Source organism: Falco cherrug, chromosome 4 (genome assembly GCF_023634085.1).
Source record: "Falco cherrug isolate bFalChe1 chromosome 4, bFalChe1.pri, whole genome shotgun sequence".
NCBI lineage: Eukaryota > Metazoa > Chordata > Aves > Falconiformes > Falconidae > Falco > Falco cherrug.
This window is the reverse complement of record NC_073700.1, coordinates 18,472,641-18,494,748: the sequence shown is the minus strand read 5'-3', so window position 1 is coordinate 18,494,748 and position 22,108 is coordinate 18,472,641. Positions and strand designations below refer to the sequence as shown.

Sequence of the window (22,108 nt, the reverse complement as noted above, 5' to 3'; positions counted from 1 at the left end):
TCTGCCTCAGGCTTCTCCATGTTCTGGATAACCAGGTCTCTGTTTAATTCCAGAGAGGGCCCACATTTTCCCTAGTCTTCCTTTTATCACCAACCTATAGAAGAAGCTTTTCTTGTTGCCGTTGACATCCCTGGCCAGACTTAATCCTGTCAGGGCTTTACCTTTTCTGACCTGATCCCTGGCTGCTTGGACAGTTTCTCTGTATTTCTTCCCAGGCTCCCTGTCCTTGCTTCCTTTTTGTGTGTGTTTTTGTCCACGAGCTGCATGTTCATCCATGCAGCCTCCTGGTGGTTTTGCCTGACTCCCTCTTTGTTGGGGTGCATCACTCCTGAGCTTGGAGGAGGGACATGTTTTGATATTTTTCTTTTAACTCAACATACACTAAGAGCTGATGCTGAAAGTTTTCCCTTGTGGAACATTTACTTAATGTAAATTTGCTGTCCTGCTTTGCGGAGTGGTTCAGAAGACAATGGCGTTTGTACGGGCTTCTCAGCAGGCGGATCTAATTAGGGAGAGATTTCTTTTACGGTGTTTATTTCTCACTGAGTAGAAGCCATTGATTTAGGCGTAAGAGGCTAAGCTCGCATGATGATTTAAAATAAACACAGAGCTGTGATGAGACCACTCTGAAATTCAGTTCCTTCCAGATGTGCAGAAAGTTGCTTGAGCATCGCCTGCCCCAAAACACACGCGTTTGGTGTCGAGGCATCTCTCATTCTTACTAATGCCAATGCCAGTGAGAGCTGGGCAAGGTCAGATCATCACATGTTAGAAAAAATGTGACTGAAGAGGTTTTTATAGGACTGGCTTAATATGTACGAGATGAAGGATGCCTTCAGGTGAGCTCTGCCAATTTATGCTGGCACAGGTGGGAGCAGTCTGCTGCCTCCTCTCAGAAGCTGCTGCAGGTGGAGCAGTTTGTGCCATCTCCTCAAATGCTTCCCTCCCTGGCCAGGAAAAGCAATTTAAAACAAAAAGATTTCAGTTGAGGATAGTATGCCAGACAGTAAACTGCAACGGAGGGGCTGAAATGCAGCCCTTCTTCCAGCATTGCCGGCAGGGTGGTAATTTCCTTCACCGGGGTGGGGTGCATTCCTGTGGGCAGAAATCTTTTTATGTTTCCATGGTCTGAATTGCCAGATTTGTCTGGAGATTGCTGTTCCCAGCCAGTTCCTGGGATGCTGGTTGCTGAACCTCCTTACAGGATCTGCACGTACCACCAGTTGCTTTGAAAGCGCTTCCCGAGGGGAAGGCTGCTGCTAACACTGTAGTGTGGTTTGCACTTCCATGCTCAATGATCCCTTGGGTGGAAATTCAGAAATTCAGAGGTCTGGGTAATTTAGCTTGTGGTCAGGATTTGCCATCAAATTCAGTGGGAAACATCCTGGCTGCAAAGCCAGCATGTGCTGTGCCCAGGGCTGGCGCAGCAGCGCTTGGCTGCACTACCCGTGCAGCCAGCTTCTCTCTTGGTTTTTCACCCCCTTGCAAAAAAAAAAAAAAAAAAAAAAAAAAAAGTAAACAAAATGCATCAGGCTATAGGAATATTAAGCAAAGGGCCCCTGAGCAGCTCTCTGGCGTGTCTCAAGGTGGAGGCCCTGCCAGTTCCTGCCTGTGATCCTGATGGGGCCGTTTTTCCGAGCCAGTGAGCTCCTGCTGTCAGGCCCAGACAAACTTGCATTTTATTCAAAACTGGATGTAAAATCAGCCAGGTAGGGGTGGGGAAAAAGTTGCTTCTTTTACTAAGGTGTCTCCCTACTTAAGCAGTCTGTGTCTGCTCTGTGTCTTGTTAGACTACAATTACAGCTCCTTTTGCATGGAAAGGAAGGTTAGAAGGGTGACACCTTTTTGTTGGATGTTCTGCAGTATCGGGAAGAGGATCGCAGCAGAAATGCAGGAAGCTTAAAGTCATGGGCTGGCAAAAGCAGCAGCTGGGTGGCAGGAACCTGGCTGGTGCATGGAGGGGGCTGAGTAAGGAGGTGCAATCAGGGAGCTTCGCCCCTCCACCTTCTCCAGAAAGACCCAGAAAACCAACCTCAGCCAGGCTACGTTCAGCCTGTAGTCGGATAGGGCTGTATGGTCAGGCAGCCCTTGCCATACTCCCTGCAATTTTCAGGAGCTTTTAAGGATCAGGCAATCTAAATGGATGGGAAGGCTATTAGGAAAACATTCATTAGCTCAGGTGGACCTAATCGTCTGGTTAAAGAGAACATGCATTGCAAAACTTCCACAAAAACATTTTAATTATTCCTAATTGTTCTTCCAGCCCTCAAAAACCAGTTTGATTTCCAGATTATTATTATTTTTTTTACAACTCTTTTGTCTTTTAATATGCATGTTGTTTAGGTAGGATTGAAATTAGGAATGATTTAGAAACATGTCTCTACAGAGTTAGGGAGTATTTGAAGAGCAGGAAGACTCTAGTGCAGTGATGGTTTCCTGAGTATTGCCTTTTGACCACAATTTAGAAAAGTTTTATTTGAAGGAGTTCATAGAATTTCATTCGGTGTACTATAGTTTATTTTTATTCCTTTTTTTCCCCCCCTTCGTTGTATTGAGACCTTTTTTCCTTCTTTTTGTCCTCATGAATCCAGCCATGATTATTTTTAAGTGCACCTATATAAATATTATTAGTCCACAACTTATTCTGGAGCTACTCATACAATCACTGGCCTTTTGTTTAAGGACCTGACTGCAGGAGGGTTTGTTGGAGGAGCTGATTGCTAAGGAGCTCATGTTGTTCTGAAGTGAGATGGCTGAACAGGGCGCTTCTCAGTCCAGAGGAGCACAAATGCACCCTGTGTGCGGAATTTTGAACCCGGCTTGCCCGGTGGAGCAGCAGAGGGACAGCCGTGGGTGCCACAGCCCCGTGGAGGCGAGTGTCTGCGCTGAATGTGCCGGCGCATCGGGCGCCCAGCAGCTCCCGCTTGGGCTGGGATGGATCGCACAGGGTGGGGAGGAAGTGGAGCACAGCTCTACCCACACCCTGAGGCAATACCACGCAGGTTTTTTTAAAAAGGCAAAGACTTTTTTTTTTTTTTTTTTTTGTGTTTCTTCTCTTTTTGCTTTCTTTTTCCTCTTTTTCCCTGCTCTCCTGCCTCAGCACCAAAGGTAATCAGGGGTACATCTCACCCAAGGTTGGTGTTGGATTTGCACTTGACAGATTTGCTCCTCACAGAGGGTCCCCCCAGCCCCTCGGAGTGCTGGTGTCCCTCTGCCCGGGCAGGAGCCTGCTCAAGGCCATGAGGCAGCTGCACACTGTCCCCCTGCCAGACGTGACCCTTGTCACCCCCGCTGCCCCACAGGCAGGCAACCCCTTCTCCCGCAGCCCTCGGGAATGCCGAGTGCGTCCGGTGGTGGAAAACCCAGAGGAAGTGATAAAGGGGACAAGGGGATGGGGAGTCAACACCTGCAACCGATAAGAGGCAGCAAGGCGGTTTTTCCCAGAGGTCAGGGTCAAAGCCCGCCCATCGTTGTTACGAGCGTGGGAGCAGGGCACCACGCTTCTGGTCCAACCTGTTGCCTCTCGGGCATGAGTCAATGCCAGCAGGGCCAGGGCTCGGCCACCACGGGGGCTTGGGGGGCTGCTGCAGCCCCTCACCATGCCGGGTCCCACCACAGCCCCCCGCTGAGGGCTCAGCATGCTCTGAAGGGGCACAGCCCCTCGGTGGAAACCTTCTTCTCTTCCCTCCTCGGTTGGGTTTTCCCTTTATCTGGGAGGAAGGGTGGGTCGGGAGGCGTCGCTGCCGCGGGGAGCGGCGGTGATGTCAGGCGTGTGTCAGCAGTGGGAGGCGAAGCCGGTGGAGCACCGGCGGGGAGGGATGGCACCGTGGCCGCCTCTTGCTCCACACTTCCCATGTCACCCCTGAATATCCCTGATGCTTCCCAGAGTGGCCGGTGGTACCAGGGAGAAGGGGCCGGTGCTGCAGGGAGGTGAGTGCCGGGGGCGGCTGTGAGGGGAGGTGGGCGGCCGGGGTCCTGCTGGGGATCCCTGCGCACTGCAGCACCCACAGGTGCTATTGCTCAACATCCTGACGCACTGCATGAGCTGTTGGAACTTTTGAAAAATGTATTTATTTAACAGTTCAATGCCAACTTATAAAGAGGGCTCTTCTGAAAGCAACATGGATTGGACGAGGTGCTTTTAATACAAAGATAAACTTATTTAAGCATCAGGGTAAAACTTCCACAGTCTTCTGGGAAATGACTGATTAGTTTAAGTAAATGACATTTCCCCTTGCTGCATTTTTCACATAGCAGGGTCTAATGATAAATTGTAGTACTAGAAAGGAAAGCTTTAACTAAACAGAGGGAAAGGTCACCGAGAGCGCCAGCATTTTCCCCGCAAGCGCATGCCCTGGGTTTTGTTTCATTTACGATCCGTGTTAAGAATATCTCAAGCGCAGTGTGGTGTAACTAGTAATTTTTTTCTGTAACTCAAAGTTCTTCCGTAGTCGGAGCATGGCGTGCCGGGTTGTGGCAGAGGCCAGCGGGAATGTCGCGTGTCCAGGGGACTGCCAGTGGGGTGGCTGCACCCTCGGAGGCTTTGGAAATCTCCTGTGGGGAAGGAGGGGGTCGCTGGAATGGCACAGGTGCCTCGGCTGGATCGTGCAGGTTGCCAGCTGATCTCCCTCTGGACGCTGGCCCTGCCTGGGTGGAAGTACCTCGGCTGCCTCCGCCTGGGCTGTAGCTCTGGAAAGCAGCCGGCTGTAAACTACAGCACGTGTGTGCCGCACCTGTGCACCCTGTCATCTTCAGGTGATGTCCCTGGGGACACCTGTGTGGCTTTCCGTGTGCACCCACGCACCCTGGCACTGCTGGGGGGGGCAGGAGGTGGAGCTGCAGAAACCTGCGCTGAGGGGCCAGGGAACAGCTCGGCCAAATGCAGCCCCTGACGGATCCCACCCGGAGGGTGGCTAATGCTGGTGCAAAGGGAGAGCGGATTCATATGAAATTCTGATCCCACGGGTGCAGCTGCCAAGCCCTGGTTGACTTTGATCTCTTCTCTCAGCTGGCACTTTGCAGGAAATCTGTGGTTTCCTTACAGGAGTATGTGTTGTGGGGTGCCTTCCTCCTGCAGCTGCTCTTTCTCTGCATGTGTTGTACCCCTGCTCCAAAATGTCATGCTGAACCTCTCACCCAGTGTCTTCAGTGGAGAAAAGTCTTGGTTTGCCCTGAGCTGCTGCCATTCCCTGGGGATGTTCTGACTGAAGGAAGAGACTGTAGGTGTCTATGCAATGACTTTGTATAGAGATTTTTGCATTTAATCAGAGAGAAGGCAGCTTTAGCTGCCCTCCCAAGTTCTTTGTGAACCTCTAGCAGTGAAATTAAATGTGCTGTTAATGGAAACAGATATTGTCACAGGCAAAATCCTCAATCTGCAATGCATTGTCTGTAAGAGTGTGAAATCACTTGAGAGGCATCCTATATGTTTGTATCTATGTACTTATTTTAGTTGATGTTATGAATGTTGTTGTTGCTGAGCCCATGCATAGCTGAGGATACACAGGAATTGTAATTTGCAGAAATTGCATAACCCTGGGGGCAGGAGCCTGGTGATTCTTGTAGTGACAGTGTTCTGCTTCTCTCTTGCAATTCTCCTAGCTATTTCAATGGAAACAGCTGGAAAATCTCTATTTCCGTGAAAAGAAGTTTGCTGTGGAAGTACATGATCCCCGCAGGTAAGGCTGGGGGAAGCGGTTGCAGCAGTGGGATGAGTCGTTACCCAGCCTGGGGATTCGTCGTCATCTGTTAGCAGATGGGGATGGGAGGGTGCCTCCAAGTTTAACATGGAGCTGAGTTTACTGTGGGCTTTGTGACACTGAGCCTGATCCTGCACTTGGCAGGGTGGCCGGGCTGGATGCAGCCTGTGGGTGATGGACACGCGGCGCTGTGATGTTGAAGAGGTACAGGCACAGTGTGCAACCTGGAGTGACTGTTCCTGTGTTACAGCTCTGGGTGTTCTTCTCTCAGATGTGTCCCCCAGGGGAGCTCCTGGAGCAGAGGGAGGGCTATCTGTCATGGCCACATTTGCTCACTGTATAAAACCCTTCCCCGAAAGGCCACTGTAACGTGCCTGTGCAGCAGGAGACCCAGGAATGCAGCCTGCAGGACCCAGACATGCCTTTCTTGCTCACCTTCTTCCCTCCCCTGCCTTGGCAGCAATACTCCCTCCTCGGAGCTTGAGCCTCCAGCGGCCCAGAGGAGCCCTGCCAGTTTGGGTGGGAGCTCGCCCGCGGGCTCTTTTCCTTGTGCTAAGAAGAAAGAGCCTTTGCCCAGGGTGAATTTCTGACTCCACTTTCCTTCCTGCTTCTCCTGCTGCCATCCTTTCTATCTCTGGCACAGGACCACTGTGCCTCTCAGTTGGGCCCAGGGGAGTGACGAGATGCTCTGCTGATCCCCCCAGATCCCCTATCCTGCCTGGTCACTCCTTTCGGGACCCCATGGCAGTCTGCTTGCCCTTTCTGCATTTATAGTGTACCCAACCATTGGTCTCATTAGCCACAATTATGCTGCTGAGCTAAAAGGCACAGCGGTTGTTACTGCTGCCCGTTGCAAAGGTTGACCAGGAGGGACTTCAACCTTGTAAAAGTAAGAGAAGGTTAGGAGGGAAGAAAGGCAGCAATGCCGGGTGGTGGGGAGAAGGAAATCTGGAGAGAGGGGCATGTGGGAGTTAAAACCTCAAGGACTTGTCTTGAAATTGCGTTTATCTTTGCCGCTTCAGAATTTCAGTGTCAAGAAGGACCTTTGGTCAGAGTGGATTGGTAGTGCAAACCTGGTATGCAAATACTTCCCTGATCAAGTCCATCTGGGTGATGGCCATCAGTCAACATCAGTTTTACTTGGACAGAAAGCAAAGCAAAGTAAGTTATAAGGCATTTTACTGTGGGCATAAGTTTCAACACCTTTCCGGAATACCCTTCACTGTATGTTTTCTTTAGCTTGAACTACTCTCCAGAGTAAAAGTACACATTGTTTTTGTCAGCTTTTTGAGCAGTCTATTAGCAACAGTATTGTTATTTGATCCATCTTAGCCTGTGTGCAATTAAGGGCTATGGAACTGTAATCACTGAAGAGGGAATTCCCACATCTCAGTGTTTAACCTGCTTTTTCTTTTGTCTCCTTCTCCTGTTCACTTTGAACATGGTGAAAACAGCAAAGAGATTTGGAACTGGGAGATGGTTCAGGCTTTGGGGGCAGAAGGGAGAGGAATGCCAGCACACTGAGCTCCCTGATGCTGTTGCTTTAGCCTTTAATCTTGTGGGAGATGAGGTGTGAAACATCATCTTCTGTGACCCCCTGGTTCTGAAGTTAATTAGAGGTAACTTGATGAGGCTGCATTTTCTTTTTTTTTTTTTTTTAACTCCTTCAGGCAAAAATTCCTTCAGCCAGAAGTTTGGATGATATCGCCATGGATCTGACGGAGATGGGAACACCAAAAGTTTCAAAACTAGTGACTTTGGAGGCAAAGAACCAACTTATTATGGCCAGCAACGGCAGTTTGATCTCATCAGGTAATATTTCATGTAAATGCAACCTAGTGAAGTACAGTGGGGCTTGTGTATGTGAAGAGGGAAAGCAAGGCTAGCTGGCCATAAATACGGTGACACATGTGAAGGCATGTATTAGTTATGTATCTGAAACAGTAGTATCGATGGTATGATCTGCTGTTTCCCCTCCATAACTAAATCGGAAATAAAAATCTGCTAGATGGATAAGCACCCGTGTACTCTTGGTCCATGAATAACTTGATATCAGTTTACCAGTCAGTCCTTGCATGAGTGTAAGTCTCAAAGTCCGGGGGAAATTGAATCCAGGCTGCCCTGAAGCACCTGTTCTGGGAGCTGAATTGCCCTGAACTTCCTCAAACGTGAGCAGAGAAGATAAATGCTTCCCAATAAAGCTCAGCCCTGGAGTGGACTTCAGGTCTCTCCCTTGGCTGTGGAGGAGGGGCAAAGGTGGGAGGTAGAAGCCTGGCTGCTGCACCTCGATGCCTCGAGGTGAAGCCCAAGCGAGGACCCTCGGTGTCTGTCTCAAAAGCAAAGCCAAAGCCAAAATGTCAACTATATTGTAGATCTTGTTAGTGTAATGATTTATATTTTGGGTGGTGGGGTTTTGGGCTGTATACTTGGGACTTGCCATGCAAATATATACATTGGGGGGTTGAAAAAGCTAATTTCCTGAAAGCCTGCTTGCTGGATGACAGGAGGGCTGGATGTTGCACTTAAAATAACGAGTCGTTTTGCTGGGCTGGACTGCTTTGGGTAGATCGCAGCTTACTCAACCAGATAGAAAAGGCTTTTAAATGCAAAACCTGTGATATAGAAAGTGTATTTTTCAGGCTCTCAGGATTCAGAGGTCAGTGAAGAACAGAAGAAGGAGAAAATTATGGAACTAAAGAAGAAAGAGAAACTCCTTCAGGAAAAACTGCTGCAGAAAGTTGAGGAGCTGAAGAAAATCTGCCTGCGGGAGGCGGTGAGAACTGCACCTTGTGCTGGGGTCGGGGTGGGTGAGAGCCCTTCTGTCCCTCTGGGACCTTCACGTGGAGCCCCTTCTGTTCCCCAGGAGCTGACGGGTAAGATGCCCAAGGAGTACCCTCTGAGCGCCGGGGAGGATCCTCCCCAGGTCAGGAGACGTGTTGGCACAGCGTTCAAGCTGGATGACAACCTGCTCCCCAGCGAAGAGGTGAGTGCTGCAGTTTGTTTTCACAGCAGAGGTGGGGTGGCCAGACCGGTGGCCAAAGCCACTTGTAAATAATCCAGTTCTTCCCTGATTGTTTAAGAGGAGGCAGCTGGGACAGCCACTTGCATAGGCTGGGGCATTTAGGAGGGCACTGCCCCCTTTCAGCCATGCTGCCTTCGAAACGACCAGGAAATTGGGTGTTTCAAGACCTTAAAATTTCCTAACCTGAACCCCTGATTTGGGCATGCTGCTTGAATTCTAATGGGCATTTTGCTGCTAATTAGAGAAGAGTGGGTGCATAACACCATTTGGCAACCCATGGCTATAAGCTTTTCTCGAGCGTTGATTTGTGTCACGTTCAGATTGTGTTCAAACTCCCAACATGGCAGAGGTGTGCGCTGTCCCTCTTGCAAAATCATCTCTCCATGAGCATAGCTGTGTGACAGGTGACAGAGATTTATCTCTTGCTGAATGCAAGTTCCACCTAAATAAAAGCTCTCTCTATTGCTCAAGAAGCTAATACGAACTTTGCTGGCAGAGACTGACTCAGGAGATACGATAATTCAATATCAAGTTTCTAGACATGTATCATTCCCCTCAGTCCTTGTGAGGTTTGTTAACAAGCTTTATCATCCAACTAGTAAGTAGGCGTTGGGCACTTTGCATCTGTCGTTCACCAAAAACTCACCGCCTTGGCTCACAGGACTGGTGTAATCCATGTCTGCAGCAAACTGATTTTATGTGGACTGCTCAAATGCTATTAAAACAAAATTCTGCTGACTGGATTTAGTAATGTGTTGCTTAGCACTTCTGCAGTGCCTTTCGTCTGAGCTTCTCAAAGCTGTTTACAAACATTTCATTAAAGCCTCCAACTCCCTGTTATGTAGGTATGGCGATGTTAATTCCCATTTTTATTTTCGCCAAAGTAGAGAGAGATTTTGAACAGACATTTTCAGGCTTGGACTCGGGGCAGGAGGTTTAGTGATCTAAACCTGAGTTTAGGTGTCTGTTTTGTCACGCAGGCTGGAGAACTTTGGACCTTTCTCAAGAGATCTCATAATCTTACACTAGTCTGAGAAGTAAGATCTAAGAGTTTCATATACTAGCATTCTTGTGTATAAACTTTGGTATTTCTCTGTTTTGCGCCCAAGATTTCACTTCCTTAGCACAAAAATTGATCTTCTGTTCAATAACCTTCATTGATAATTTCTACCCAGAGTACAAGCAAATAACTGATCTCACAAATTTGCAGGATCCTGCTTTGCAGGACTTGGAGAGCAATTTTATCATACAGCAAAAGCTGGTGGAAGCTGCAAAGAAACTTGCTAGTGAGCCTGACCTCTGCAAAAACGTGAAGAAGAAAAGAAAGCAGGAGTATGCTGATGCTGTGAAAAAGCTGCAAGAGATAGAAAATTCCATAAATGAATATAGAATCAAGTGTGGCAAAAAACCAACCCAGAAATCAAGTCTTACTCTACCAGGTAAGCGAGAGAATTCCCTGTGTTCAGATGAAAACAGGGCACAAAAAAGTTATTTGGATCACTTACGAGTTTTGTTTACATCTTTTCTATATGGTTTTTATCTTCTCCAAGGTAGCTAACTAAGAAAAATGAGGTGAAATTGCTGCATCTGATACGCTAGATGCAGTGCTTATAGGCTCAGGGCAGAACAGGCTGCAGTTTTAGGAACAAGTGCAGGCAGGTTCCAGCACCAGGCACAGACTGAAGGTGCTGGCAGGAGCATCTCAGCCACAACTGGTGTGAATTCACAGTGCATGGCGTGCAGTTGTCTGTCTAACCTGCCACGTGTGAGATCTCTCTCCCTTCTGCAGTGCTTCTGCTCCAGCAAAAATAGAGCCTGGCAGTTCTTCTACAGGATCAAAGACTTTGTTACCTGATTAAAACCTACTGATCTCCAGGAAGACATAAGTGAAGTTCAAGAGTTTATGGATGCAAATAAATTTTTAACTAAATCCATTTGCCGCCAATGAGCACAGTGAAAGCAGATACCCTTGGCCCCCTCCATTCTGAAAGTGCGATTTTTGCTAAGGGAGGTGAGATCCTTGCTTCTTCTTAGGATAAAGCATGGAAACTTGCTAATATCCGAGCCAACTGAAGGCATTTGGGAGTAGTAAAAGCTCATAGGTATTGCAGGCTCCTCTAGTTTCTACAGTGGTTAACAGTTTCAGGACATGTTTTACCTCTCCCCTCCATGGAAAATATCTATGGATAATTGTTAATGTTTAGCTGATTTCTTTTTTTCCCTCTTTGTCCCAGAGAAAATATTGTTTTGTGAGGTTAGTGGGGTTTTTTCCTGGGAATTACAAGGTGGGAAAGAAAATGCAAAATTTTTCTGTTGTTAATATTGATATACTCTTACTGACCCTTGAGATGAGAGATTTTGCCAACGTTATGTTTTCCCTGAAGGAGACCTTTCTCCCTTGCACTGCCAGGTTTCTGTTGGGGAAAGCTTTGCCATGTCCCATTCCTGTTGAGAGCTTGATTTGGCTCCTTACCCAGCACCAACCGTGGCAGCGCTGGGCTATCCATCATCACAAAGTGCTTACTCTAAAAGGTTGATGATTGCTATATAATGTGGCCCAGCTAGTTCCTGATTGACAGAGATGAGGAAAACATCTGTTTTTCCAGTCTCTTGCTCACCAATCTGGATACTAATCATGGGAGGCCCTGTATTACCTGGGACACGTGGTGTGTAGGAATAACCAGGGAGCTGCTGAAGGCTAGTGAGCAGCGAGAGCCCCATGGGGCAGCATCCGTGCACAGTCACTGTTTGTTGTTGCAGGCAGGTTTTTGTCCTGTTGTGCAAACAAGCAGCTTAGGAGTCGGTCCTTAAACGTTTAGCCCATCATTTTGCAACATTTGGTACACGGCATCCTTGTTTGCTGCCTGAGAAGGTGGATGTAGCCAGAAGGAACTAGACTCTGTGTCTTGGAGGGTTTCCCTGCAGGTAGGGACTGCAAGACAGCGAGTGCTTAGCCAGCAGTAAGTTAACTGCATTCCCTTCCAGATCCTGACGCTTGCACTGTAGCATGTATTTGTTTACCTGAAGCAGAACTGTCATCTGCTTCAATAACTGATTTTATGTGTAAGCTTTTCACCATCACTGACGGTACTCTCTGGCTAAGGGTACACGGTTTCAGAAGGCTAAGCAGTGATGAGTCGTTTGTGTCCTGTGAATTTGGGGAATGACTCGTTGGAAATAACATGTTAAATATCAACATTGATTTATTGAATCAAACTGTAGCTATTTTCATCCCAGCCCCTAAGGGATGGGAGATGAAGGACATACTGGACTGTCTCCTGGTCCCTGTGTTCTGCTCACCCTTTCCTTTGCTTCCTCTCTAGCCCAGAGTTTTGTTCCCTTTTGCAGGGATTTTCACAGACTGGGGATTTAAATTCAGAGCTCGCCCATATGTTGTCAGCATTTGCAGACCCCACAGGCATTCAGCAGTGCAGCTTTTGGCTGGCTTTTTTTCCCCTCTTTTCCTTTTCTTCCCCCCAGGTAATTTTTTTTTTGCCTCCTTGCACTGGGCCCAGTTCCTTGTTTCACCACCATATGGTCAAATTCATGTGAATAATCCCCCCCCCCGCAGCTTTTTCCCAGTGTCCGGTTGCAGGCGGAGCTGTAGCGCATCCTCGGTGGTCTGACAAGTCCCTTCAGGGCAGGGGCCAGCCCTGATGTTTGGCTGCTCTTGAAGAGAACTCAATTCTTGTAACCAGACCTTTTCTCCCAGCAAAGCGCAACAGCAAGGGAGCAACATAGGGTGCATGTGTTCATGATGACTGATGGAAGAAGCAGGTGTCACACACAAAGTGGCTGCCACTGTGGACTGTTGTTGCTTCCTTTCCCTTGTGCATGGAGGTTCACACAGACCTTTTATCCACCAGCACTGTCTTGCCCAAAACAGCATAGGAACAGATTTTTCTCTGGGTTAATTGTCTCTATTGCTGCTTTTTATCACCAGCCTAATTTCTTTGCTACTGCTGATCGGTTCTAAACCTTAGCAAGGACAAGATGTTTCTGAGCAAGTGCTAGTATTGAGTAGTATCCAGGTAGGTGCAGTAAAGCACTTAGAATAAATAACAGAATACAAAGGAAACAGAAACAATTTGAACATCCTTAAAACAGTTACTGCTCCCTGTGCTGTCGGAATTTGCAATACCTTGATTGAAATCAGTGGAATTATTCTGGATTGACATTAATGTAACTGAAACAGAATTTGTATGCTGATGAAACATTCAAAAGTGAATGCCAAATTTCAAAAGGCATTTTGTACCTACGTGGTAGGATTTCAGGCATACCTGGAGGAGATTAGATGCTAGCAGCCAAGATCTACATGTCTGTAGGCTCCTGACTCCTATTGAAACACCAAAACACCCTGTGAGATCTGTTGGAAGTTGAGGGGAAAACACTTTGGTAAATCTTGGCCTGATTCCAGCAGCAGCTGAACAAAATCTCCTTTGATAATTACCCAGGTAGCTTGCGGAATTGCAGTGAACATAACAAGTCATGCTGTATTCCAAAGCACGGCTGTCTTCAGGCTGTGGAGGGCTAAAGTATACGGATTGCAGCGGTACAAGTAGCATCTGGCTCTGAAGCTGTAGAAAATAAACCATATGTGATAGTTGGAAATGGATGTTGGGTCTCCTATGCTTAAAGTGCCTGTCTTCATCCACAGATGACATAATTCCATCTGAGAGCAGCTCCCTGTCCGATACAACCACCTACGATGATGGTATGTTGCTTATCCTTTTCTTCCTATGAAGTGTGCCCGTTCAGAGACATTCCTTTGGCTTGCCATGTCCCTTAGCATACTGTCTTGGTGGCTTTCGATGACAAATTACTTTACAGCAGAGGAAAAAAGAGCTTAATGAGGAATGTCTTTCCTCATCATGGGTTAGTTGTTATTCAAAGTTTCTGCCCTGAAAGCTGAACCCAGTTGCCTTTAGAGAAGGTGATTGGTTTGTTGGTTTTAAGGTGACCAGCCTGCAGGCTGAGGGCACTGTGGATGTCAAATCCTTCATCCCTTGGAAGTGGCCAGAGATGGATGAGCAGCTGGAGGACTTAATGAGCTGGGAGGATTTGCCCCGCCCTTCTGTCCTCATAGCTACTATAAAACTTACAAAAAAGCAGAATAGTCACAGATATTAACGATCTGTTTACGTTTGTCTGTTACCTAGTAAGCTTGCATCTCACATGGGTACGGTGTTTGTTCAGCTTACTCATTTTACACACACGCCCACAGACACACACATTCACACCCTGTTCCACAAGGTGGAAAGGACTTGGTTTGCCTCTCCCTTAAACCGGGTAATCATTATTTGGGGACAAACATTATCTAAGTTATTGCTCACTTTTCACTTAGGGCCTGATTCCCATCCCACTTTGTCCCAGTTTTAGACTGATATAACCCATCTGTTGCTTTAAAATGGAGTTACACCTGATTCCTGCTTCTACAAGTAGAAGTAGAGCCAGGGCTTTGGCTAGTGAGCGCGTTCTCTGTGATGCTCGTCCTGCATTTATATGTGTGTGTTGGAGTTTCCTGTTGGCTCTGATGGGACCTGGGTTGTGCCCTGAGCAAAATGAGAACAAGGATCAAACCAGCGCCTTCCCAATTGCCTTCAGCCAAATGTGTCTCTCCGTTGTCTTTGCTCATTCGGTCGCTTTTGAAGTCAGTCCCTTTTAGGTTGTGTTTCAAAACTAATTCTTAAAACGTCATTTTCAAGTAAAGAGCTGGAAGGTGAAGGAGAGGAACTGGCCTTTGCAGAGGCTGAGCTTGCCTGCTGGGCTCTGGGAAGGATTGTGTGCAAACAGGTGTTTTCCCAAGGAAGTTCCACTCTGTGATCTGGCACAGCCCCAAGCTGGGTGTAATCTCCATGGGAGCCAGGGCTGCTGAGATCTGGAGGAGCCTCTGCAGTGTCCTGTCAGCCTGGAGGAGAGCTGGGTGCAGGCAGGAGAGCCTTTCTACATTCACAGCTTCTCTTGTGGTCTCTGTAGTGCAAAGTTTTTTTGATGTAGGGGCCACAGATTTGCATACAGACCAAAAATATCAAGGATTTTGCTAACGAAAGACCGATTTCTTTCCGACAGTCAGTGAATCGCTTCCTGTGGCAGCACAGAGACCCAGCTCTGCGCAGCTTTCTCCAAGGCTCCCTCCGCCAAAGTCCCTCGGGGTGGAGAGAATTCATCTCAGAAAGTCGTCCATCAACGAGCAGCTCTTGGAAACCAGACACTCCAGGTAGGGCATGTCTTGCTGCCGCCGTGCTCACTGCCTTGCTGGCAGGAGCTCCATCTTGCCCCTGCCATGGTGCCTGTGACTACGGGCACTCCGGTGGAGCCTGGTGCCTCCACTCCTCTGCCGTTACAAGGTTCGGTGATGGGAGCTACATTTCCCACTTAGTAACCAAAGTGTCTGTAAGTGTGTATAAATAGTTGTCACAGTCTCGGAAATTGTCAGGTGGTGTAGTCTTTGTGAAGAGATTTGAGACGGGTGAGAAATTGAATAGCAAGGGCTGCATTTAAGGAATTGCTCGTGCCCACCAATACTGTCATCCTTTGTTTCTTTCTGTGGTTTGTCTTCAGTATTAGTTAAACAACTTGTAGTTTTCCTGATGACTGTGCTTAGTGGCTTCAGGTAACACCAAACCATACCCATTCCTCCCGATGGTATCAGTATTTCAGCAGGTATGCTGTCAAAGCATACAGAATTCGCATTAAGTCCTGATGAGCAATTCCCTGTGTAAGAGCGGAGTTACTGGGATTCAGCCAGCTATCATCAATAGTGCCAGCTGCAGTGACTGACTGAGGTTCCTGGATGTATCTGTGGAAATTAAGCACTTCTGAGCTAAAACAACAGTTCTGTGGAGCGCGTGGGCAGCAGTAGCTCTGCTGATGGTTGTGTGATCACGTTGTATGGGTCTCATCTGGTGCTAGTTGTTCTCAGTGTAAGGTTTCCCACTGATCTTGATACTTCTTGGACTGTGCCTTGCATGAGCAGGCTGTCGAAGGCATGCTTTAAAAATGTGTTAAAGTTTTGGGCAATGTCATGTCTTTGTGTTTTTCTTGCCTGTCGCTCAAGATAAGCAGAATGCTTCTCTGCACGAAGTTCAGAAGCTGAATTACAGCTTTATGTAACCATTTAGCTGTGATGTGCTCTAATTTAAAACCTGATTCCTTTGCTTCTCTGTTATCTGCTCTGTCTCTTCTGCTCCGTACTTCTGTCCTGGGCATCCTGTGAAGACCTCTCCTGAACCACAAGAAAGGGTTGGATTTTTCTTCCAGTTTAACAGTTCTGTAGTTATAGGGGGAAGCACATGCAGTTATGCCCTTACCTGGGGTCTGTGCCCTTCGTTTTATGTCTTCAAGGCTTATGGTCCATCTATTCCACATGCTGTGACTTGCATGGGGTTTAACCTAACTGAGATTGTCTCCTTTGTTACAGGGACCTGCTTTCGACTCACAGCAGTCCTTACCGAACCCTGGACCGGCCACCCCAGCCCCATGGGGGGAGAAGCATGCCTACAACCCCCGTGCTCACACGCAATGCTTACAGTAGCAGCCACTTACAGTAAGTAAGGGAGCTTTGTGTTAGGCAGCAGCAGAATAAAAGCAAATGGTGTTAAGAGGGCAAAGGGTCCTTGGCCATACAGCTTTCCCCACAGCAGGGTCAGGTTCTTAAAATGTCATTGCTGGGTATTGGAGGCACAAGGTTAGTATCAGCCACCATCTGCTGGCACGGTCCTGCACCAGCTTTGTGACACACGAGCGAGGATGTTCATGTGAGCACAAACCCTGTCTGGGCAAACAGCAGCATGCACAAATGGGTGTCCACAAAATCAGGAGTGAGATGGAACCTGGCACACAAATATTGCTTATCTGATCATTAAAGACTATAGGAGAAGAAAGGTCATTTCCAGATAGGCCCCATAGGGACTTTTAACAAATAATGAGTGTTCAAAAGGTTTCTGTAAAATACTCATAAGATAGCCAGAATTTTTTACAATTCCTTTGTGGCCTCGTTTTCTAACAAAGTGAGGCTTATGAAATTGTATTGTGTGTCAGCTAGTGATCTCCCCACAAAAACTTGTTCACAAGCTGACAGTTGTCTGCTGTGGATTATGTTCCTATAAGCTTCCTGAAAAAGCATCCAGATAGAGGAGAGAGCACCCAGTTAGTGCCCTTACTATGGGAAGAGAGCTGCAATGTGAGCTCACCTGTATTATTAGTCACCTGAGAATCCGTGCTGGGGAAGGGGAGATGCTATAAGTCTGATAATGTTATGAAGAGCTCATGGTTTATTTGGCTGGGGTGATGCAGCCTGGAGAGACAGAGCCACGGGAAACCCATCTTCCCGTGTTCTGCTCCCGGCTCGGTTATTTGCACACACTTTACCTATGTAAAAACTGAGAACACCTTCCTGTAAGTCATTACAGAATGTGAGTTTGTGAGCTTTGCTGTATGTATGCCTGTCACAGATTAACCTTACTCAGCATGATTGATCTTTATGAGAGATCTCCTACTGATGGAGCAAATCTAAAATTCAGCCAAGCTGAATTTCTTGTGATGCAGATATTCTGTGTGGAACCGTAAGACTGGGTTTGTGGCATGCCTGACTTGCCTGTGCGTGCTCCCTCCAGTTCTGTGTGTACATTTGCGTGTGACTGCCTTTAACCAGCTGACATCTGTGTTGTTTCAGGCCAGATGTTTCCCCGCACCATTGCCGGCAGCGCAGTGGAAGTCTCGAATCCCAAACCCACCTGCTGTCCGAGGCTCCTGCTGAAAAGGCAGCCTTCACCCTCTCAAAGTCCCAGCGAAGCAGCAGCACAGAGATCCTCGATGATGGATCATCCTACACTAGCCAGTCAAGTGCAGAGTATTACTGCGTGACACCTACTCCCAATCCGTATTATACTACTCAGACGCTCGACAACAGGACCAGGGGTCGAAGACGGTCAAAGAAACAAAACATTTCTGCTGCAAATTCAGGAAGTATGCCAAATCTTGCCCAGAAGGATGTCCGCAATGGTGTCTACCACAAAAGTCAGGAACAGCCTTCCTCTAGTTACTATATTTCTGGATATTCCCCATACACCGAATCTGACATTTATTACAATGGAGGATATGTTTATGAGAGTGATACAGAGGGACAGTACAGCGTCAATCCTTCCTACCGCTCATCAGCACATTACGGATATGACCGTTACAGGGAATTCAGGTCTTACCATGAGGATGAGGTGGACAGAGTACCGCACAACCCATATGCAACCCTAAGGCTTCCACGGAAGCAAGTTGCTAAAACGGAGCACATAACCAAAAACATTCACAAGGCCTTAGTAGCAGAGCATCTCCGTGGCTGGTACCAACGTGCCTCCAGTCAAAAGGAACAGGGTCACAGCCTGCAGGCAGGCTTTGAGTCTGACAGAGGATCTCAAAGGAGTTTGGGCTTTGCTGGTCTGCAGGTGCCGTGCTCTCCTAGCAGTCGGGTGTCATCTTTCTCTTCGGGTAATGTCCTGTTTCTTCTCTGCTGAGTGCTATTTCTAAGCCTCTGCTACACATCAAATTCTGCCCCTCTCTGCTGCCTTGATGAAGTCAGCAGAGTCAAAGCAAGGGTAGAGCTCTGTCCTGAAAGGTAGATGAGGAACCAAACAGGAGCTCAGTGTTCCATGCTTGGGAAGACTCGCTTCTTCTGTGGGTAAAACCACCTTTTGCTCTTTGCAAGTGCAGTAGTCCGAAGGAGCATAAAGAGCTGTACAGGTTTTAAACAAGTGTATTTACCAACTAAAGCTATGTGCAAAACTTCATGCCATCTAAATGCAGTTGCCATGATGGCTTCCAAAATACCGTACAATGAGCATCACTGAGTGGGTCGTGAAGTTTTTTTGAAGAGATTCCCTAGCTCCAAAATACTACTTGCACAGTGCTTTCCTCCCTTACAGGGCTTGCAAATCATGTTTTGTGTTTGCATTGTCTGCATAGATGCTGCTCATGAGAATTGCCTCACTTGTCTCAGCTGATTTTGCTGGAGAAAGATCTAATGTGCTGTAATTTATTATTTTTTTAATTCCAGCATCTTCTGCAAACACTGCTGGGAACTGGCGAAACCCACTTGCACTGGGACTTTCAGACTATGATACGCTGTCCCATTCCTCTTATGCCAGCTGTTACGCGAATGTTTATGGCAACCTTCCTTTGCAGAGCAGGTAAGTAGAGTATATGGAGATTTCCTGCCCTTCTGTCTGCGTTCCACAGGCTGTTGAAACTTCTGAGAAAATCAGCTTGATTCTAAAGGGCCAGGATGAAGAGTAATTATAAGATTGACTTTGTGGGAGCGAGTTGTCTTTGTGTGGAGTAGATCAGTTGTACCACCACTAACTGTACTGCTGATATTCAAGGAAGGGGGAAACAGTCAAATGAATGAATGAACTCATTGGTTGCACAGCAGTTTCCTCTGGCTGGTGCTGGACCATCGAAGATCTTGCATCCCTGGCAGCTGCAATGCTCGGAGCAGCGCTGTGAACAGAGCACCTGCTAAACCCAGTCCCTCTCACCCCCGGTGGCAGGAGGTCTCTCCTGTGCCCCATCAGCAGTCCAGCAGGACACAGTCCTGTTGTGGTTCTGAAGCTGTAGTGCCTGTGCTGATAAACTTTAGGAAAAAAGCAAGGAAAAGAAGCACCTCTTTTCAACCTCGTGTCTGAGCGCTGGTGTTTAAAGGTGATATGACATTACCAGCGCATCTCGCTTGGGAGCTTAACCCGAGCACCAGGCAGATTGTGCAGCTGCTTGCAGAGCCACCCTGCTCGTGGGGGCTCTCCCGAAGGCTGCAGGGAGCCCAGGGTCCACACTGGCCTTGCAGAAATTCCTGCAAGTCTCTCGCTACTTCTACTTGATGTTTTAGGTTTCTTCCCCCTGCTATCACTGGCTGGCCGTTAGCAGTGAGGACAGTGACCTCCTGCCCAGGGGAATGGCTCTGCCCCACAAATGCTGTCACGTTTCAGTACGTTTATGCTAATGTAGCCAGCCGTAGTAAGTACCCCACATGTGTGCCTCCTGCTTTGTGGGTTGCAGTTTGCACTTGCTGCCAGGCTGACGTGTGAAATTACTGAATTTTTTATTTTGTTTGTTTTAAAATAAATGGAAGTGTAAGAAAATATATACAAGCTTCTGCTAGATCCTTGTTTCTAAGCTTAACGGCATGGGCTTTTCTATTGCAGTGATTTAAAAGCTCTACAGTAACAGCATTTAAAAATACAGTTTCTACTAATTTCTTAATTTCCTATAATCGAGCTCTGAAACTCTGCTTATTTTGGCAGCTTTATCTAAATTAGGTTTATTAGCTATTAATTTTCCATATTCTGGATCGCTTGTCTGATCATTCATCTCTTTTATTTTCTATTTTAATGTGATTATGGCAAACGAGCAATCAATGCGCCCTACAGTCTTTGACAATTTATAGCAGCTGAGTTCCCGTTGCGCACAATTTTACTAATTACAGCACAAAAAGTGGGTTTGTGTTTGCATCCAGATCGCGCTGGGGTGAACTCACAGTAGCCAGTGTTGCTGCAAGCCCGAGGGAGCTGTGTGAGTTGGTGGAGCACTTGGGGGCCTGGGGAAGACCCTCTGCTCCCACGGAGCCCTGATGCCCTGTCTCTCTTACAGAGTGTACGCGGAGCCAAGCCAACTGGGTGGCAATGAGGACAGCCGGCTGGAAGACGACTTGCACAACAACGAGCAGAGGTTATTCTGGCACGAGGATTCAAAGCCCGGGACGCTCGTGTAGACTGCCTGCAGCCCCCCATTCGTACCCTTGTGTGCCTTGCACAAAGTGCTGTGAGTCCCAGGCAGGTCTCGGGTGGAACTTCCAAACCAAACAAGAAGAGGAAGCAGGCTGTTTTGCTGGGAAAGATGAAATTCAGCATGAAGAGGGACTGTAGCAAAAAATGACAAAGTCTTACCATGACCGGCATTTCTTTCTGAATCCAGATAGCCTCCACGAGGAAGAGCAAGCCACAGTCGAATCGATGACTAGATGCAGCACTTGGTTGAAGTATTTATATTTAGCAAGCACTTTTTGGGAAGATTGGAAGGTATTGAAGGCAAACCTCAGAGGAAAAAAAAAAAAAAGGCAAAAAGGAGACTCTTACGGAAAAACCAGGAGTTCTAGGAGCACAATTCTGATGTCTGAAAGAAGAAATGAAAATTTATTCTGCCATGGCTTATGATGACCTGGAAGGACTTTCGTAAGCTTATGAAGGATAGATACTGTGTGTGTGAGTGAGGCAAAGGATGACTTAATCAGTATTGGAACATTACTTGAAGGAAGGCTGGATTATTATTTTTTTTATTATGGAGGTTTGAATGAGTTTATCCTTTTTTTGGGGTGTTGTTAAGAGTGTTTGTTAGCACCACAAGTTTGTTCTGGAAAGAAAAGAATTTGCTGACACATGTTGTGTAAAGCTAAAAGGTGGTTGTGGAGTTTGGAAACAGAAGCAGTAAACTTTGAACTCTCTTTTCCATGATAAAGTGTAATTAATAACCTCCCATTTAATGACCTTTCCGTGGTACAACTTCATTGTGTGGAGGAGCAGGCAAATGTTCACGGTGGCTGCACGGTGACCCCCATTCATCGGGTGACGATTCCATTTTGCTCTGCCATAGTCAACCGAGGGTCCGCAGTGGGGAGCTCCAGTGATCACACAGCAAACAACTCGAGTGTAACGGCCAGTATTTTCAGGTGGATGCAAACAAAAACAGCCAAGCGGGTGCCTTAAAATGAGGGGCATTAGGATTGTACCGCAAGTCCATCTGAACTGCCAGGTGCATTGCGAAGTCACTAAGTGACAGAACAGCATTTTCCCAAAACCATTTGTGTAGGAAAAAAAAAAAAAAAAGCGACTGCAGTCTTGATCTAAGGGATAAACCTACCTCACGTCATCCATCTGTAGGAACACAATGGCATGGGTTATCTTGTGTGATTTCCGATGACTCGTTTGCGTACAGTAAAATCTCTCTTGTTTCTCAGCTGTACTGTGCTTCAGGATTCCATAAATGGTGCTCTTTTTTTTTCTTTTATACAAAGGATTAGTTACTCCTTGTTCATATTGTGAATAGAGAAGTTTCTGAAACTTTTTTGACATTTTTTACCAATATTCGAGAGCATGTAATATATACAGAAGGACACACTTGTTAAGCTGGTACTTAGTCGTTTGTATTATTAGGGTCGCGATTTGGAATTAAACAAACAAAACCAAAATAAAAAATAACTTATTTCCTTGTTTTTGCATATTTGTATAGCCTTCTAGAAATGCGAAAGCTCTTTTTGCTTATTCTTTTACTACTTCTGAATTTTTTAGACCTATTATTTTGTATAGGTCAATAAACTAAAAAGTGTGTTACCAAAACCACTTCAGCA

The 22,108-nt window shown here is 46.9% G+C and overlaps 1 protein-coding gene across 5 annotated transcripts in view; it reads left to right on the top strand.

The window, feature by feature from the left end:
• The window catches only part of FRMD4B (FERM domain containing 4B), a 138,488-nt gene extending 116,380 nt beyond the window's left edge, over positions 1 to 22,108 (top strand). For all 5 annotated transcript variants that reach the window (XM_055708650.1, XM_055708647.1, XM_055708648.1 and 2 more), the window contains 12 exons: positions 5,602 to 5,678; positions 6,722 to 6,860; positions 7,370 to 7,511; positions 8,339 to 8,472; positions 8,563 to 8,682; positions 9,932 to 10,160; positions 13,379 to 13,435; positions 14,791 to 14,938; positions 16,142 to 16,267; positions 17,396 to 18,201; positions 18,767 to 18,899; positions 20,356 to 22,108. In XM_055708650.1, the coding sequence (XP_055564625.1) occupies positions 5,602 to 5,678; positions 6,722 to 6,860; positions 7,370 to 7,511; positions 8,339 to 8,472; positions 8,563 to 8,682; positions 9,932 to 10,160; positions 13,379 to 13,435; positions 14,791 to 14,938; positions 16,142 to 16,267; positions 17,396 to 18,201; positions 18,767 to 18,899; positions 20,356 to 20,476 (2,232 nt within the window). In that variant the 3' untranslated portion in view covers positions 20,477 to 22,108. The remainder of the gene's footprint in view (positions 1 to 5,601; positions 5,679 to 6,721; positions 6,861 to 7,369; positions 7,512 to 8,338; positions 8,473 to 8,562; positions 8,683 to 9,931; positions 10,161 to 13,378; positions 13,436 to 14,790; positions 14,939 to 16,141; positions 16,268 to 17,395; positions 18,202 to 18,766; positions 18,900 to 20,355) is intronic.